The 20,236-nt window shown below is 37.6% G+C and overlaps 2 protein-coding genes and 1 long non-coding RNA gene across 3 annotated transcripts; 2 read left to right on the plus strand and 1 right to left on the minus strand.

The window, feature by feature from the left end:
* Positions 1 to 457: 457 nt before the first annotated feature.
* On the plus strand, positions 458 to 4,509 carry LOC132705114 (uncharacterized). Its single transcript, XM_060675547.1, is given in 2 exon segments — positions 458 to 1,243; positions 3,978 to 4,509. Coding segments are annotated over 2 exon segments (1,224 nt in total). The 3' UTR covers positions 4,416 to 4,509.
* A 3,044-nt stretch (positions 4,510 to 7,553) lies between these two features.
* LOC132705560 (uncharacterized) lies at positions 7,554 to 8,998 on the minus strand. Its single transcript, XM_060676212.1, has 2 exons — positions 8,860 to 8,998; positions 7,554 to 8,152 (listed from the first exon to the last, which is right to left on the minus strand). Exons 1-2 carry the CDS (start codon positions 8,903 to 8,905, stop codon positions 7,806 to 7,808), a joined length of 393 nt encoding a protein of 130 aa, XP_060532195.1. The 5' UTR covers positions 8,906 to 8,998; the 3' UTR covers positions 7,554 to 7,805.
* A 323-nt stretch (positions 8,999 to 9,321) lies between these two features.
* Positions 9,322 to 11,069, plus strand: LOC132705561 (uncharacterized). Its single transcript, XR_009619456.1, has 3 exons — positions 9,322 to 9,458; positions 9,519 to 9,582; positions 9,639 to 11,069. It is a non-coding gene; the product is annotated as an uncharacterized LOC132705561 (long non-coding RNA).
* Positions 11,070 to 20,236: the final 9,167 nt, after the last annotated feature.

Below are 20,236 nucleotides of genomic sequence, written 5' to 3' on the forward strand. Positions count from 1 at the left end.
TCATTTATGATAATTTTGTCATCTACTGGAAATATTGAAAGAAACTACCAACAACTCCCGAATTGGCTCGCAACACTGTTAAATATTACATTGTATTAAAAATTAGAAAACTAAAAAGTACCATTAAGGAAAACTATGAAACTTGAAAGCACATAATGAATAAATCTGAAATATTACAATATTGAAGCTGATTCAATCACCTACAAATCTTTTCCCGTTCGCAATATTTTACTGAAAACCGACATTCTACATTGGGTCCAACTCGCATCTCTTACCGTTTTTAACCTTCAAATACTGACAATGGGTTGAGACATGAGACAGTGCCTGTGCTGATATGCCAAGATTACGATAAATTGTGAAACTTTGCGCTCATTTATAGTTACTAAAACGAGATTGTTATCACAGGTAAATGCGTTGATATAAGAACCCTTGTTGGCCAGATAGTTTACAATTCAAAATGAGTGTCGCTACAAATAACGAATTAGTGGTCCGCGAATTTATCGAGAAAATATTTGCAAACCGTAATATAGGCAACTTCGAGCTGACCTATAGCTGCAGTACGGAAAATGGTGACGGTTTTCTGGGTGAGATAATATTCGCTCAAGTGACGCCGAAAAATGAGCAAACGCGCACATACCATTTAGCTCTCAAAGTCGGCAAAACAAGCGAAGAACTAAGAAAAGAATTCCCAGTACGGTTTGCATTTGAACGGGAAATTCACATGTATAAGAACGTATTTCCTGCGTTCCAGCAGTTTTTGAAGGCGAAGAACTTAGAACCTCTTGATTTTCAACCTAATTGTTTCGGTACATTGATATCAGACCATAGCGAAATAATAGCACTTCAAAACTAGAAAGCAATTGGGTACGATGTCCGCAGTAAAACATTTCCTCACGACGTCGCTCATATCAAACTTACCATGGAGGCATATGGAAAGTGGCATGCTACTTCACTGGCTTTGGCTGAACAAAATCCGAAACTGTTTGAGGAGCTGTCCAACACTCCGAAATTATGGCCGGTCTTCGGCGAGACAGAAACATATAAAACAATTTTCAGACAAGCAGAAGAAAATGTCGCCAAAATACTGACAGACAATAATGAATTAGACTTGCTGAGAAAATTCAAACAGAAATTCAATGGCAAGATTTATGACATTTGGCATGAAATTGTTGTTCTGGAAGTGGGGCCCCGAGTTGTCATTCATGGGGATTGTTGGAATAACAATATTTTGTTTAAGTACGAGGTAATGCTATAAAAGGATTTGTTTATTTAATTTTTAACATTAGCATGATACTTTATCAAGAGTTACTTAATGTGGCAAAATTACAAATTTTTATAATATATAAATATAGATCTGGTAAGTTTTGATCATATATCTACAGTAGTACATAAGGTTGGAGTTGGATAAATCAAAAAAGCCAAGGCGACCTTTCTCCACAAGGCTTACTAGTACCCAAAATTTTAAAAAACTTTTAACTATGTAATGTTACATTTTTAGATTTACAACCAACTTTACAGCTGCTTAGTTCCAGCAAAATATATCCCATGCTCTTGTTGTGTACATCTTTTGCTACCACTGTCTCTTTGCCTTCTCTACAAATAATATCTATTAATGTGGGCTTACCATAGGGCTAGTTGTGTATTTGAATAGGGTTAATTACACTTCTTCACCTGTCTGTATTTAGCTACTATACTCGTTGACGCATTTTAGCATACTCTCCTGTAAGAGGTTGCTAGCCTGCACTACCCTGGCCTTTGATGTTGTTCTCAGTCCGGTAATAGTCAAGCTCGAATTTTGGCCGGCGGTAGGTTCTATTGAGTGCATGCTTTATTGACTTTGTTAGTGGGAGTCAATCTTACGCGTCACCGCCGTTGTTATCTTACGCTGGTGTTTACAAGTGGCCTCAAATTCCATTTAACTGTCAAACAGGTGGCGGTAGTTCGAATGCACTGCGGATAGAGCTGTGCTCCTCTGTCCTGATTGGTGTCCTCAGGGTCATCGAATCGCAAAATCCATATAGTTGCCGCTCTAAAAATAGATATTGAGATTGACTTGATATTTTACTATAAGGATATTCAGAAGGACTTTTTTATTCGGTCGTTTTAAGTCTGTGGGCCACTATGTGCTCGCTCGTGATGGGTAATCCGTGCAGATTCTGTCATGAGCATTGCACATGGCGGTTTAACCTCTGCTCGCTCCCGACGGAATCCTTTGTAATTGTCCCAAAAAAAATGATATCGGTTTCAATCACGTGGTTTTTGTTTCCTAAGTGTTTTGTGAAGGTTTTACAGTGTCGGCCCCTCTGTTTTTGCCATACACGCCGGTTAAAGGCCGGAAGGGCCCAGATGGTCCGCGGTGAAAGCGGGTGAGGCTGTTTTTTTGTTATCGATCAAAGTCCTTTTTTACAATCTGGGAACAAATGTTTGATTATAGTTTTTTTTTACGTGTTGGTTTGTGACCAAAAGAACAAAATCCTGCACGGACGTCGGTAATGAGCGAATGGCCATGGTTATCTTCCCCAACTGTTTGGCTCAGCGTGGTCCAGCATTTTGCCGGCAATGCGTTGCAAGTTACAAGTATTTGGGCGGAGTACGAACAATTAATTTTTGAGTTATTCATTGAAGGGTTTCATCGTGTTTTAATTATGTTATATATCTTGTGAGATTTGAGAATTTTTAAGTATTGGATGGTGGTTCACCCTTGTGTTTGAAGTACGTTTTTTGAGTACGTATGCGGCGCACGACTGTGGTATATGACGTCATAGATCCTGCAGTTCGTGTTGCGTTGCGTCCGCTCTCAATATCGAACTAGACAATGGTACTCATATTTTTTGTAGTATGCCATAACAATTGATTTTAATTTTTATTTAATATTACGATACATTTATTCTCAAAGGTTCTTGTTTTGATCGCCCCACTCATTACCATTACTTAAGGGAGGAGTACACGTTTATCTGGAGCAGTTGGGAACCATTTCGTATTTGATGGTAGGTCCGAGATTACAAAATTGGACATCTTTTTAGATTGGTTGAGCAGTGAATAAATTCCTGACGCCCTCTTATAAAACTAGATTCACGCCCCGTTGCACTGTTTAAAAGCTGGCCAATTCTATTCAACCATATCGATACCGAATGACGTGTCCTACCTTTAACTTGAGATTGATTAAATTAATTTGTTAATAAATGAAATAAATTGGGTTTAATTAGTATTACTAATAACACCTAGTAATCGATTAATAAAAAGGATTCGCAATTAATAAATATTTTTATAAAATAATAATCTAATAATCATCTAAAACTGTACGAAAAAAGCATCAAATAACCTTTTTTTAAATAGAAGCAAATGGTAAAACTGCCAATGTGGAAAGTACAAGGTGACGTTGTTCTCTTCAGACTTATAATTTATACAATTATAGTGGTAGACAACTTTTTCTTCTCCGAGTGATATTAATTTATAGTCTTATATGTACCGACATATAAAGTTTTAGCCTTGTAAACAGAGCCCGCGCCACTTTTCGATATCGATTTTGATATGCAAACATTTTCTGAACTACCTGGAACAAATAATCCTATTTCTGAAAATCTGAAAACAAATCCGAATTTATCCGAATATATCGCAAGTGATATAAGTAAGCTTTCTCTTTCGCAGTATATAGTATACTATGCAACAAACGATTTTTAACAACGAACAACGAACATTTTACTCACGAATCTGATTAGGAACGAAAGCATGGATTAAAAAAAAATTACATGCAACTGATGCCTATCGTTTACACTTTAGATATTTAATAACCGATTCGTGACTGTCACTCACCATCTAGAACGGGCGTGCAAACATTTTCACAAAACTGTCGTTGATATAAATAAAGACTTGATGTATATTAATATGATGATAATACCGTACACAGGTATTTATAGCTCGGCGAGATTGAATAAATTATTAAAAATGTTTTATTTCAAGTCTACTTTCTTTTCCAGAATGAAGAAAAGAAAAATCCGGTAGGTGTGAAACTGATAGATTTTCAGTTCAGTCAATTGGCGAGTCCGATGATGGACCTGTCTTATCACTTGTTCACAGTATGCTCAGAAGAAGCTTTCAAAAGTTTAAAAAACATTTTCGATATATATTACGACTCCCTGTCGGAACACTTAAGAAAATTAGGAAGCGACCCCTTAAAAATATTTCCCCGTTCAACGCTAATCGACCATTGGAGCAAATATTGGCCTTTTGGAGTGATCATGACTTTGATGATAATACCTACCGTGTACTCCGAAAGCTCGGACACCGTGGCTATCGAAAGCATGAACGACGAACAACTTAATAAGTTGAGGACTACGTTTCAAGGAGAAAACAAGAGACAGTTAGAAAATAGAATTATCAACGCGATCAAATGCGGATTTCAATTTCAATTTTAATGTTATTACAACTTTTAAAACAAATTAGAAGCTATACTGGAATACTTGTCCTCTGCTCGAACTGCATTAAAAATCTTACCGTTATACCTGTCAGAGATCGTAAAAAATAAATATTAAAAAAAAACTAATCACTTAATCGATTATTAAAAGGAATCCAACGATCCGCGACCCGCTAGACCAACGACAAAATAGCCAATCAAAAATAAACTATCGGAGCTACTCAAAATTCGACCTCCCTGGGCGCTGATTTACATAATAATATTGCACAGTAAACTTCCATATTTCTATATTGTGCAATGAAAATATATTGCTGCAGATAGTTAATTCCCTCTTTTTCACATTTAAGAAGAAAAATATTTTTTCGAATAGAATTAACAAGTTGATTATTATTGGTTAGTGGGAGCAATTACCATCAATATTTGTTTTAAGTGAACAGAGAGAAAGGAATGAGCTGCACCCGAAATGGTAGGACTTATTGGTTGAAAACCGAGTTTCGAATGTTGCTCATCAACATTTTTTCAAAACTGCAGGATATGAAAGGCCAGTTGCAGCAAAATGAAACTGTATTAAATAGTTGGTTAAGTTTTAAAGTTTATTGGCTTTTGTTAGCGTTTGCAACCAAAAAGCTATAAAATTTTAAACACTCTTGTTTTTCGTTATTTCTAATTTGGAAAAACCGTCCAAGAAATGAAATATTTATCTATTTTTTAGTATGTATATATAATATAATAATATAAGTTTCATATACTTTGGCGCTCATGCTTCAACAGCTTCCCAAATATCTCAAGGACCACAATAAACGCATCGCATAAAGGCATCGTAAACACTCGAGCTGAAATTGTTTCTTTCACTTGCATCGCTTTTAGTGTCTTCTTCGCCCTGTGCAAATTTGTTTTTGCAGATTGCAATCTTTTTTGTAAGGGCACGCGGTGAAAGGGTCCATAAACGTTCGTTATCGATCGAAACGATAGCGGCAACAAAGTGTGTTTGCTCGATTCTTCAAAATGCTGATTCCGGATAAAGTGACTTTAAATATTTGAGGACGCAATAACGCTTAAAGCTTGGTTTTTGTGTATGTTTTTCGTCGCCATCTATTTCATTTTTTCCGCGACTTTGAATAGGTGAATTAAAAAGTTTGCCTCAAGGCCGGAATAAAAGGTTTGCTATAGAGTTAAACCAAAATTGATGAAACATTAAGTTACTACACTTTAGTACACATTAGTACTTTTATAGTTGCCTATTATTATTACGTATAATGAGAGCATGTTTTTATGCTGAATGTTGAGTCCATATACCACTATTGTTGTCATTGTTCTTCCATTAATTATTAATTATTAATAATTATTGACTTCGATTCCTTTGTATTTTGTTATGTATACATCAGCTTGTACTGCTTTTAAACTGTCAGTTTGAAAAGGCGACATTCACTTTGTGTTTTTAATCTCAAATAAACATCATTGCGCCTTTCAAACTTGTCAATCAAAGTTTCAAAAGAAGTCTTGTCAAAGAAAGCTTGATTTAATAAGTCGCCCAACGTCAAATCCAAAATAAAGGCCCGTCAACTGTCAAAATTATATTGTCTTTCTCACAAAATTTTCAGAAATAATTGAAACCTTTATACATTACAAATTTCCATACAGCATACCTGCATATATGGTGTTTTTTAAACGCTGCGTGGGCGGGAAATAATAAGGGCACCAATTAGATTATGTCTTGTGGGTTGCCAAATCATGTTAAAGTTCACCAAACTATATACGGTTTTTACAACATTTTATGATTTTGACTTCGGAATGAGTTTAAGAGCCGCCTGTTGTAGAGCGGAATGGGCCATTCTTTTCAGCACGTGTACCACAAGCCAGGACCGTATTTAAGATGTTAGCCGACAAGAACTGTGCCGTGCTGACTGTTGAATTTTAAGAGAGTAGTAGAAAGCAGTAGGGAGTAGAGTAGGGAAATTGCCTTTGATTAAACTGTTATATTAATTCATGTTAATGTGCATTTTATAAATCTGCCTGAAACAGTCCTTACTATAGGTAGTTCGATTTCAAGTTGAATTTTTTCTTATGAGATCGGTTGATCCCCTATACTAAAAATACATTAGAAATCTTAAACTAATTTCCAATTTAAGGGTTTATCATAGTAACTCTACAATATTTTTCTAGGAAAGCAATAATTGATTTATAATGGATGTTTTCCCAATTTCGCTATTAGTTAATTTTATTGTGAATTTATGAACACACGGATGTATTAAACTAAAATAACTTTATTAATAATGAATACACTTATTTTAAATTAACACTCTCTCATGTTAGGTTAGGTTCTATTCTACACCGTTTCCTCTTCTCTTTTTACAGTGGATTAATGACAAGTAATCACAACAAATTTGTGGGGGTTGGTGAAATCGGAGTAGGCTGTCAGTTTTATAAAACAGTATTTTGCTAGCCGTCGAAGCCTTGGAGTTATTTCCATTCCGTCTTGTGATTGTAATTAGTAATTGCCAACTTACTGTTATTCAATTGTTTTTCCATTTTTATTGAGGTACCGTATACATTTTTTTACAACTTAATTCTTACCTAATCAATCATTTAATTCTGATAGTCAGTTGCGATGTCCAGCTTCGTTGATGATGAACATCTGTCAAATTCAAATTCAAAATTATAATTTTAAATGTATTTCTGTTTAAATTAACATCCGAAATGACTAAAATACCGTATGCCACAGTGCGTGACATAGTTGTGTTGTGAGTCCAAAAAAGAAAAACGCTGCAGCATCGTGGAATTCCAAAAAGTCTACTTGAAATGCACCTTGCCGAAATAATCAGGAAGTTAGTATATGATGCGTATCAGAAAAATATTGTTTTAACAATTAAAACTTTACAAGAAGAGTCGCGTAGTGTTTTGAACATTGAATGTTGCCAAGAGACTTTGAATGCGTTCGTACGTAGAATTGGTTTTTCTTGCAAAACCATCAATAAGAGACAGTTTTGATGGAATCAAGAAGAATTTCGGAGTGGAGGACAAGACAGTAGATGTATAGTGCCGATATAAGCAACAGAAACCGTACATAACCTCAATTTCCTAACCCCCCCGCAGCGGGGGCCCCCCGCGCGTGGCGTCCTAGTGTCCCCCCTGTCTACCAGAGTGCGCTCCGCCCCCCACCCAGCTTGTGTAGCGTCCTGTTTTGCCCCGGTTCCGCCCGTCGCTGCTAGATGTCGCGCGCTTGTGTAGCGTCCTGTTTTGCCCCGGTTCCGCCCGTCGCTGCTAGATGTCGCGCGCTCCGACCGTCGTAGGCCCCCCCGGTAGAGGGCGGTGACGGTGCGGCGCGGTGACGCGGTGGATCGGGAGGATAATTAAATAAACTTGAATTTTAATACATTTTATTTTATTTTATTTATAAAATTGGTCTGGCGAGGAGTTTCTTCTTCTTTTTATGTCGATTCAGTCGACCATCCCATTGTTCCTGTTCCTTGCGTTGTTCTTCTTCCCGTTCCCGGAGGAAATCTAAATACGAAGTGCACTCCTCGCCGTCCCACTCCGTCGACCACCCACCCGGGTACTCCTGCTGCTCTTCTTTTGATCCACCGGGTTGCTCCTGCTGCTGGTGATGTTCCCTTGTCGTTTCATGTCGTACCGGGAATTCTAACCCCCGGTACTCTTTGTGTGATTTGAATATGTGACGCCCTAAGCGATGCGCCAACATAATATGCGACTTGTCATACGGACAAACCGCGATTTTTTCTAGAACAAAACAAAGTATGATATGTAGCGTTTCCTATAAAACACACATTTTTTTTTTTAAACAAAACTTCCAAAAAGGGGGGTTATCAAATTATTTTAAAAATTGTTTTTTAAGTTATACGCGCATACCAAAATTCACGTTTCAATTCACTGTCATTTAAATGTAAGTGTATTATTGTCAAAAGGGCAAACTGCAATTTTTTAGTACAAAAAATAAACAAAAAAATGTATATATTTCGCGTTTTCCCCATAAAACGCACATTTTTGAAACAAAACTTTCAGTAAGTGGGGGGTCATCAAATAATTTTAAAAATTGTTTATTTTTTAAAAGCCAAAATTCCCTATTCACTGTCATTTAAAAGATATTAAAAACGCTCAATTTAATTCGATTATTATTGTCAAAAAGGCAAACTGCAATTTTTTAGTACAAAAAATAAAACATATTTCGCGTTTTCCCCATAAAACGCACATTTTTGAAACAAATTTAAAAATTGTTTATTTTTTAAAAGCCAAAATTCCCTTTTCCATTCACTGTCATTTAAAAGATATTAAAAACACTCAATTTAAATCGGTTATTATGCAACGTAAAAAAGATGAGTATCATATTTTAAAAACAGGTAGAAACTAACCAAAAAAGTGATAACCCAAACTGAAACCCACAAGAAAAGACGCGCACTGTATAAAGGTAATTAAAATATAAAACTTACCAGTTGTAGGGTCGTAGGGAAATGGACATCGCACTTCTGTATTCATTGCACTGAATATAGTCTATAATACACATGCAACGTATTTATACACATGCACTCCCTTCCATGGTTGAATTAAAAGTCGAAAAGGTCTTCTACCCACAAGCACCAACGCCGATTTGAATAGACGCGATGTTGTCGCCAGACAACCGTGCAGGTAGGAGTCTCAAGGTCAACACGCTTTCACACGGGAACGCAACCGCTTCGGACGTTGGACGAACGTATGTTGCCGCAAAAGATCAAGGCCAACTTGCTTTCATTTTTTACAATCTCCGTATGGGATGTGGAATTTCATAACGCGCCGAGTCTAAATGTCGAGTTGTTTTGCTTGTTGAGAATAATAATTAATTGCCCCCTTTATATTTGCTCCGTGGGATTAACGTAATGGGAAAAATTTGTTGCAACGCATGTGGAGGTGTCTTCGTTTGTTAACTTTTAGAAAGTATTCTCGCACCGTATAAATACATCTCATTTTTCTCTGTTTTGTCAGTAGTTGTTTTTGGTATTATTCGTGCAACGTGGAAGCTAACTTAGTGGTTTGGTGTTCGTACAAAAAAGCAGTAAGTACCTTTTTTATTGTCTTATTTTAATTCTTTAACATTTGTTATTATTTTATAAAGGTCTTAAAGATCATCTTAGTACTCTCAACCCGTAACCGCAAATAGAATAGCAGCAATCTTAAGCGTAAGTTTTTTTTATTTTTTTTATTTTGAGATAAAATAATTAATAATAATTTATAGATGGACTTAAGTCAACTGAATCAAACCTGTCTTGCAGAAGGTGATTTTGAGCAGCCGATTGTCAAACTGCATGAATTGCCGATAGGCGTTCCGTTTAAAATTACTAGAGCCAAAATTGTTAATACAAAATTTGGCAATTCCGTGTTGCTGCAATTAGAAAATTCCGTAGTATTTCTTCCTACTCGCGTGACAGAAGCTTTCCGTCCGAGACTAGAACACTTTGCGTCGGGGCAGTACAAACTGGTCTACGAGGGATCCAAAGATATTGGAAAGCCCAACTCTTTAAAGAAATTCAAAATAATTCAAAATTAATCAACATATTATACAGGGTAAGTCTTATTTACTGTTATATATTTAATAAACCACGATGCGCGTAAAGCAGATCATTCATAGAGCGCAAATCTTAATTTTAACCTTACAAAAATTAAAAAAGCATATTTCCGACAAGTTCACTCTTAGAGATAGTGATGTGTGGCTTAGGAGACTAAGTAAAAATATTGAATCTTGCAACCAAATCGTTTCTAACGAAAAGGATTTATCTATTGGGTTAAAAAGAAAATTACAAACTACAATTCAACATCTGAAAGCTATTAGAAAAATTATTCTTAATTATCAACATAAGCATTTTGGATTGGGATTACAAAGTAGTAGCCGCGAGACAAACACAAATGAAATGGTTGTATGGGAATCGGTAGCGTCGTGTTTCCAGGGAAGAGTTCAGACTGGTGTCATAATTAATTTACTTCATAAAGATTTAATTCAATTTTTAAACGATTCTCGTCCAATATTTCAACAAAAAATTAGTCAAATTTTAAAGAAATTTTTATTGCTGAAAGTAAATACCACATTTTGCGGTGAATTTATTAAGGCAAAAAATGATGTCCAAGGCGAAGTTGATGTTAAATATCTGAGTACCGGAAATGCTGTAGTTGATTTAGGAACAGAATTGAATGATTGGTTTGTTGAAAATGTGCAAGATAAAATTTTAAATCAAATGTCAGAGTTTCAGGAACGTGATTCCGGGTGGGCTTTAAATAATATTATTTATTTAGAGATTAACATTAATAAATTTGAAATGGGTAACGGATCATCCTTCGTTGTGCGACATTGACCAAATTATGATTATCGAGCGGGCTATACGAGGTGGAATTTCGGTGTGTGTTGGTAGATATGCGGAGGCCAACAATAAATATATGCCCAACTACGATTCATCCAGGGATGATTCCTATATCATGTACTTTGACGTCAATAACCTCTATGGCAAGGCCATGTGCGAGCCTCTTCCTTACGGAGGATTCGACTGGATGTCTCATCAAGAGATTGATTCATTTACTGTCATGAACATTCCAGATGAATCTTCCCAAGGATATATCCTAGAGGTAGACCTGGAATACCCGCAGAAATTACATGACACACATAGAGATTTTCCATTTTGTGCCGATCATCGAGTGCCCCCCAATTCAAAGTTACCAAAACTAATGACTACTTTGTATAATAAAGAAAAATACGTCATACACTATCGCAATTTAAAACAGGCTCTCAAAAACGGTCTCGTACTAAAGAAAATTCACAAAATATTAAAATTTAACCAATCTCGTTGGTTGAAATGTTATATCGATCATAATAATAAATTAAGAACCCAAGCAAAGACAAAATTTGGTATAAATTTATACAAATTGTTTAATAATGCCGCTTACGGTAAAACAATGGAAAACATTCGCAAGCATCGTATTGTTAAATTTGTTAAAGCGTGGGATGGTCGCTACGGTGCGAAAAATTTAATTTCTAGTCCTAGATTTCACAGTAGAACCATACTTGATAACAATTTGTTGCTTATAGAATTAAAAAAATCGGAACTTTGCTTTAATAAGCCACTTTATATTGGAATGTCCATATTGGATTTGTCGAAAACGACCATGTACGAGTTTCATTATAATTACATGCTTCCAAATTTGGGTCCCGAAAAATGTAAAATTCAATACATGGATACGGACAGTTTCATTTATAATATCAAATGTTATGACGCATATGAAAGCGTTATTAAGGCCGATTTAACAAAAATTTGACACGTCTGATTATCCTAATGACAATCCCTATAATATACCGCAAATCAACAAAAAGGTTTTGGGGTTGATGAAGGATGAGACTAATGGCACCATCATTAGTCATTATGCGGGGTTAAGGTCGAAAATGTATACTTTCAAAATTTTAACGGGTTCGGTAGTTAAAAAGTCAAAGGGTATTCAGTACAATATTGTAAATAATAAAATTTCATTTGATGACTACGTAGAATGCTTAACAAATTTTAGGGAAAAGTACGCCACTCAACGAACCATTCGTTCATACACTCACAATGTATTTAGCATCGAACAAACAAAAGTTGCCTTGAGTCCTTTAGACGATAAACGTTATCTTTTGCCGAATTCATATGAAACGCTTCCGTGGGGACATTATAAAGTGCCGTAATTATTTTTTAATATATTTTTGTTACAGATTATGGTCAAACAACTTACATTAGAAAGCCTTTGTATTATAACAATTTGCGAAAATATTAGGTGTAGTGCTGATTTTTTGCTTGAGTCACCTTTGCCTTGGAAACTAACGATACTAATATTTAAATATTATTCGAAATATAGATGGAAGTACCTTAAACAATTAGCGCTCCAGTCTGATGGCAATTCTTTATTAAATTTAGAATTCATTCTGTTGAATAAGAGATTTGGATCGTCTTACAGAAATAGCATTTTGGCAACTCCAACCATTGATTTTGACGGAGAATCCGCTTACTGTTTATGGGTCAGTTATTACAGGATAAAATATTCGGAAATTTTAGTTTGTAAATCTTGTCACTTTATATTTCAACTAGTTAAAAAATTTAAAAAGAAAAATTTTAGACTTTTATTGGATCACTATCATTTACAGCTGGATATAAATAATTTGAATGATGTATATCACGATAAACAATTTTGGTGTCAAAGCTGCTTTGAAGAAGTTTTGTTCACTGTAGAAACTGAAGATGAATGTAATTTAATGCTTCACGATGAGAGGAAATATGGAAAAAAGTTACGCTTTTCTGATAGTCCATTGAACTATTAATACTGTGGTTTTATTATAACATATGTAACTGTAGATAAGACTTTTATGTATTGATTGTATTCCATTGTATTGCAACAAGAATAAACATGTATATATTTAGACGCTATTTTCTTTTTTACCACCACCACAACACCGCATAATAATTACACAGAAGTTTGTAATTGTATAATTTATTTATTATATACATTATTACTATTTTACAATTTCGTTAAATGCTAAATTATTAAATTGTTCTAGTTTTCTTTTGCACTCTTGAGCTTGCATCCGCGCCACTTGCAAGTCTGTATTAAAAAGCGCAATTTGTGTTTCAATTTCGTTGATATTGCACTCTAATCCCGACAACTGAGACGCCAAGTTTCTTTTTAAATTGAATGCCTCACAAATGACACTTTTTTCTCTACCGTCCGTGAACACTTCGAGCCAATCAGCGGATGACGTTGGAGCTGCAAACGCTTCACTTGTGGTAGTTTTCTTCTTCTTCTTGCGGGATACGACCGACGCACTTTGTTTTCGTTTGGTCGCAGATTTTTTGGTTTGTTGCTCTACAGGAACGAAGCTGGACGGGAGCACTTCTGATGAAGGAAATTGCAACTCGAAATTTTCCAATAAATTATACAATTCGTTGGATGTCACAATTTTCTCTTGAGCCATCATATACACGTATTTATGTCAGAACTTCTAAATCGAGACTAAATTTATTTCAAAACGTCTACGTTGTCTACCCACGAATCGTGCGACTTATCCAATCCCAACCAGCGCACGAGAACCATATTGCCTCGTCTGCGCAACACCTTTTCGACGAGATATAAGTCCGGGTTAACTGTCTTCTGCAATTCTTCTTCATAAAATCCGCCCATTATGGGTTTACCCTGCATATCTTGAAGCAAATACGTTACGGGGTTAGTAACCCGTACTTTAACAATTTTAAACAATTCCGTGGTCCAATTCGGTGTATAACCTTTGTTGAAAACGTGCTTGACTTTGCTGATTCTAACGATGTCGCCGACTTTAAGTTTACGAGGACCGAATATTTTTATGCTACTATACGCGGTTTTCAAAATTCTCTTTTCGTTGCTCTTACTCACATCGATGGGTTTCGTACCCGTCGTTCTATGTTTTGTGTTATTGTATTCATCAACGATAGAGGCGAGCACATCGATCCATTTGTACGTCCCGCGTAAAGAAAAATGTCGAAACAATTTCTCTTTGAGGGTACGTATCACCCGTTCGACAATTGAGGCCTTTTTTATGCTATACGTACTATAGTGGTTAATTTTATGCTTATCCACAAGTTTCAGAAACGTGTCGTTGTAAAATTCTTTACCGAGATCCGTTTGCAAGTTTTGAGGGTGCCGTCCGTCCTTGAGAATTTTGGAAAACGCCTTGGCGACTTCGACCCCGGTTTTGGTTTTCAACGGGCGACACCATACATATTTTGAGAAACAGTCTATCACAACCAGCACGAATTTAAAATTTCTGTTTTGTTTGCTGTAGCGATCTAATTGGGCCAGATCCGCTTGCCACAGGTCATCCATCCCTCGTATTATAGTCCGGCGGCGAGCATAATTTCTGCGTGCCGGCTTGTGCAGTTCTCGAACCAGTTGTACCTTCTCTTTATTCATAATGTGTGTTCGGTTGCGATGGAGGATTTAAAACCCTTTGTTTCAATACCTTCATTATATTCTCATTTTCGTTCGTAAGTCGCTCCATTTTGGTTACAATATCATGAAATTGCTGTGACAAAACGGCGACTTTTGTCATGTGCTTTTCCAAATCTTTCTTTGCGCTCATTTCGCTTAGCTTTTGGTGGAAAACTTCGCGAAACTGCATAATTTCATTTTCGAGTGTAGTGCTACTCATTTTCAGTTGTTCTTCAAGACGCGAGAATTTAGTTTTGTCTTCAATTTGTAATCTTTTCGTGTACGCTTCGAGTTTCTGTCCAATAATCTTTCTCAATGCAATTTTTAATAAATTACTTGTCTCATCCACATATTTTTTGTTAGCCACGTCACCGTCGTCGCTAGGCGTTTGGACATTGCAAATTTTTAAATTGTTCATATTGACGTTTCCGTCTGGCATATAGTCGAGGGCGCTTCTAATCACAGTATTAGTGAAGGGTCGTCGCAGCGCGCTAGAACGTCCAAACTTGTCCAGACTCATCGTTAAACTAACGTATAAAACCTGATTCTTTTAGCTCTTCAACGATTGAAACTATTTCGTTATCATGAGACGTGTTGCCTGCGTGTTTCGACGCGATTAGTAATTTCAGACGCTCTACGAGTTCATTGACGTCGTCCCAGTATACATATTCAGTAGGAGCGTCATTATAACGCATATTATAACCTTGACCGCTGTACGAGTACGAACGCGACTGAGATTTTATTAAGGGTCGGATGACCTTGGTATATTTTGGTACAGTCGATGCGCCTTTCAAACGTCCGATCGCGTCCCTGTGCACCTGGGTAGCCTCCATTATTTTTTTATATTGTGCCAAATCGTCTTTTGTGTATGCTATGGGATCTTTCAAAAACACCAAATTATACAAGCCGCGGGTACCGGAATATCTCTCGCCGTCTACAATAATATCGCCAGATCCTTGATGAAAATCCAGCGATTTATTGCCGAGAAACCATTTGGATGATATTTTGTCGTAAACGGGTCCGTAAACAATATCGGTGTCGGGCGATTTTACCCATAAATTTTGAATATATGAATGGGAAATTTCTGGATATTGTTCCAGGTATGATTGAAGGGATGCGTTGGCCACGCTCGATGTGTCAAACACATCATCTTCCTCCTCATCGATATTTTGCATCTCAACGCTCTTATTGGGATCCGGCGTTTCCTGAATTTCTTCCATAGGCAAAAATGATACGTTAACCTTATTTTTTGTTTCTTCGTTCGGTTCCTTTTTGTGTTCCCGCTTGACACCTCGACGTTCAGTTTTTATTTCTGCCGGTGACGGTGATAGCTTTATTTTTGCTATACGTTCTAGCGGCTCGCTGACGGGTTTGAAAAGCTTCCGAATTGACGCATCCTCTTCGCTCTTACCCAATTTTAATGTTAAATACTTCTTTCGAATAGATCTAGACAACTCGTTTACTTTTTTTTTTAGCGCCGCGTCGGCGATGTCGGCGGACGTCGCCTTCATGACTGTTTCTATCGACAATTAAATATCGACTTTTATATATTTATCGAAACCCTTGCGGTAGCGTCCGTTTTTTACGTCGAAATCTTTGACAATTATCAAACAGCCGTACTTTTCTTTCCAGCACTCGGAACAAATTTGTTTAAACGTGTCGTATGAAACGTCGGGTGAGACATGTTCATCATAAACGTGACGTAAATTCATGTCATCCTGTTTAAACAACGCGACAATATTGCAATTGTCACGTATCAATTGCTTGGGTACCTTGGAGTATGTCTGACAGAGATAAATAGCGTCGATGGCCTTGTGTCGGCACATCGAAAAATACTCGCGAATTTTATCTTGCTTGTCGCACGCCACGTCGTCGAAAATAAACAGAGAATTCTCTTTCGCATCGCTGGGGTCGATTATCGAGTCTCTTTCACTGTAGGGATAATATCCAACTCCTTTGACATTGCTCAATACGCGAGATAACAGTTGATATTTTGGTTGATACAACGACTTTGAGTAGACGTAAACATTTTCGAAACTTGCCCCGTTGGGGTTAAAGAGTAGCGCTAACATGGTGTTGGTTTTGCCGCAACCGCTAGGTCCGCAAAACACCGCCCTAAATGAATTGGGTAGCAGTTGACCGTGTTTGCTTTTGTTAAAGAAACCATCTCCGCAAACCAAATCTAAATTATCGATGGGGAGCTTGAGTTTCTGCTGCACCACCCGCATGACTACAATGTTTATTCGAGACACCTCGTATATATATATACGACACAAGCAATTTCCTTTAATTAGTATGTTATGCTTCGCGTCCGGAAGTGGTCTCGTTAACACGCTTATTAACAAGTTACCTTTTGAAGTACACATTCCGGGTTACCAGTTTTGCGGTCCCGGTACAAAATTGGAAAAACGCTTGAACCGAGGCGATAGCGGGGTGAATCCTTTGGACGCTGCGTGTAAGGTACACGACATTGCCTATTCGCAAAACAAATCGTTAGACGAACGTCATAAAGCGGATAAAGAATTGGAAACGCGTGCGTGGCAGCGAGTAAAATCTAAAGACGCAAAGTTTGGTGAAAAAGCTGCCGCATTCTTTGTCACCGCGACTATGAAAACTAAACGTAAGCTCGGTATGGGTCAACAACGGCGTCCCTCTGTTTCGTTTCGACAGGGTGTCGTGAAAAAGGTTCGCAATGCATTAAAGAAGAAACAATTGTTTCATATCGATAACCCTAAAATGCTTAGAAGATCGGCACTGGAAGCGCTTCGAGCTGGCAGAGCCGCTGTAAGAAAAGCGGGAGGACGTAAAAAAATTATGGTACCTAGAATTATACCGTTCGAATCAAAATCGGGCGGTATTTTACCACTTTTACCGTTATTAGGAGCGCTAGGGGCTTTAGGTTCGCTCTCGGGCGGAGCCGCTGCTATCGCTAAAACTGTCATCGATGCGAAAAACGCACGAAAGAAACTCGAAGAGGCCAACCGCCATAACCGAGCTATGGAAGAGATTGGAAAAAAGGGATCGGGTCTATTCTTGAAAAAGAGTCCGCGCGGCGGATTCGGTCTTTATCTGAAGAAACAAAAAAACTCCCAATAAAGCTACCCAGAAGGGCTCTATACGACGTCGATTTAATATCTCTGGCGCGCAAATTAAAAATTCCTCACTTCAGGGGTGTTTTTATGCGAGATAGTTTACCCCGTCGAATCAGATCGCAAGAATGCGGAATCGTAAATTTGGATGTTCGTCGAAATAGAGGAACCCACTGGGTAGCATACAAAAAGAGGAAGGGAAACGATGTTGAGTATTTTGACAGTTTCGGTAACCTTAAACCACCCGCGGAACTTGTTAAATATTTCGGCAACAGCGCCAATATCTACTATAATCACGATAGATATCAAAAGTTTACGCAATACAATTGCGGTCATTTGTGTTTGCAATTTCTCTATAAAAAGGACTGAAATCGCGGACCTATAAGCAGTCAACATGTCGATCATATTTACGTTAAAAGGGAACACGTCGACATTATCCATCGACTTTGTCAATCCGCTGCAGTTGGATGAAGATGTAGAGTACGGTTTAGCGCTGATTGGATTCCACTCTTACAACAACATTCCCAACATAGATAAGGGTTCGAATAAATTTTACTACTTCGATGGTAACAATAAAGAAAACGTAATTGAAATTCCGACCGGGTCCTATGAAATTAGCGACATTGAAACCTACATTAACGAACATCTGCCAAAAAATAAGGAAGAGAAGAATACGATCCCAAAGTTAATAGAGGAGATATCAATCAAACCCAACAATAATACGATAAAGTGTGAAATCTACAGCCCCGTATACGGGGTAAACTTTAAACAACACTCGGACAGTATCGGAAAATTATTGGGGTTTTCACAGAAAATTTTGGAGCCCAATATTATGCATTCCTCAGATTTACCCGTGGATATAATAAAAGTGCGAACGATACATGTAGATAGTAACATAACGTCTGGAGCGTTCTACAACGACAGACCTTCGCACACAATTTACGAGTTTGCCTTGTCCGTCGATCCGGGGTACGCCATCGACGAAACTCCTAAATATCTAACGTACTTGCCAGTAAACAAACGACAAATCTACAACATTACCCTACAGGTTCTGGATCAAAACTTTGAGTTGGTTAATTTCCGAGGTGAAGAAATCATCATTAGATTGGAACTTAAAAAATTAACGTAATGTTGATTTTCAACTCAATCGGAGACGCTGGTGAATATAAAAAAGCGAACATCCAAACGGTAGGGTTAGTAACAAAACCGAGGCGTATCCGTAAAGGTCGTCTTACATTGAGCAACAAACAATTTCTCCGATCACTGGGCTACGATGTTATCGAATCAAATATTCGACATACACAGAAAGCCAAAATTTGATGAATCTATCCAGCGCGTGGAGACCCGCACCTATCATCCCTTTGTGAAATCTTTTTTGAACAACGACACCATTGAGATCACGATCAATCAAGGAGATGCCTGGCTGCTTATGTACGACGCTGCTATTTGCATTAAGGGATCGCTGAAACGTCTCACGGGAACCGACCAAGTGCAATTTGTAAACAATGCAGGAGCATTTTTTTTTGAAACTATATCGTACGAGCTGAATGGGAAAGAAGTGGATAGCGTGCGTGATCCGGGTATAGTTAGTACGATTAGAGGTTATCTATGTTACTCGAAAGATGACTCATCGCATCTAGATATTTCCGGCTGGAATTTCCCTGAAAATGCGATTCACGATACAGAAAATGGACATTTTAGCATGCGAATCCCGTTACGACACTTTTTAAACATATTTAATGATTATAATATGATAACTTGTGGAAAACAAACCATAAGATTGGTAAGAGCCAGACATGACAAAAATTGTATGATAATTAAACCAATGGGCGGTGTTGCGGCCAGTGCAATTAAAACAACGGCGGAATTAAAAATTGATAGTGTCGATCTTAGGGTCAAGCACATATTTCCAAACGACGAAATCAAATTGGCTCTGCTGAAATCGATTAGATTAGATCAACCCATATTGATACCCTATAGACGATGGGAACTTCATGAATATCCTGCCCTAACCGCGGGCTCTACCAAAGAAATTTGGTCTGTCAAGACGTGCGCGGCTATCGAAAGCCCCCGATACGTAATAGTCGCTTTTCAAACAAATCGCAAAGACAACGAAGCGAAAAATGCGACGCTTTTCGATCACGTCGACGTAACGGATATAAGATTAACACTAAACGGAGAATATTACCCTCACGAACGTTTACGATTAGATTTTGAAAAGAATGACTTCGTGGAAGCGCATCACAATTACACGGATTTCTACCCCAGTTATAAGGGATGTGAGGAAAAAACTGCGTTGCTTGACTATATGGCTTTCAAAAACTGCGCGATTTTCGTCATTGACTGTTCTCGAAGAAACGACAGTGTAAAATCCAGCACTGTCGACGTAAAGTTAGACATCGAAGCAAAAAAGGGATTTCCCGCGAATACACGTGCCTATTGCATCATCATTCACGATTGTATCGTGGAACAACTACCGCTCAGCGAGATTGTTCGAAATCTAACATAAATACCGCCGGAGGAACCTAATCTTAACCAGTCATATTAAAAATGCGCATCGTTGCGGTAGATATTCAAGGCTTCCAGTTAGAAGATGGATTTGTCGTTAAAGAAATGGCTGTCTACAATGGATGTCAAATTAGTCATTACGTTTTGAAACCGCCGCGTGAATATTGCACGTTGACCGGTGCAGAAAAAAGAACGGTACGCTGGCTCGAACAATATCATCACGGTCTCAAATACAGTTCTGGTTTTGTTCAATATTCCGACATTG

Source organism: Cylas formicarius, unplaced genomic scaffold (genome assembly GCF_029955315.1).
Source record: "Cylas formicarius isolate icCylForm1 unplaced genomic scaffold, icCylForm1.1 PGA_scaffold_7__23_contigs__length_41026272, whole genome shotgun sequence".
In the NCBI taxonomy this organism is placed as follows: Eukaryota; Metazoa; Arthropoda; class Insecta; order Coleoptera; family Brentidae; genus Cylas; species Cylas formicarius.

Bases quoted from the DNA above. Each gene is read 5' to 3' on its own strand.
- LOC132705560 (XM_060676212.1), bottom strand. From the start codon at position 8,905: ATGAATACAGAAGTGCGATGTCCATTTCCCTACGACCCTACAACTG. The intron at 8,153-8,859 runs GTAAGTTTTATA...GTTTTGTTCTAG, and splicing joins TCCCTACGACCCTACAACTG to AAAAAATCGCGGTTTGTCCG.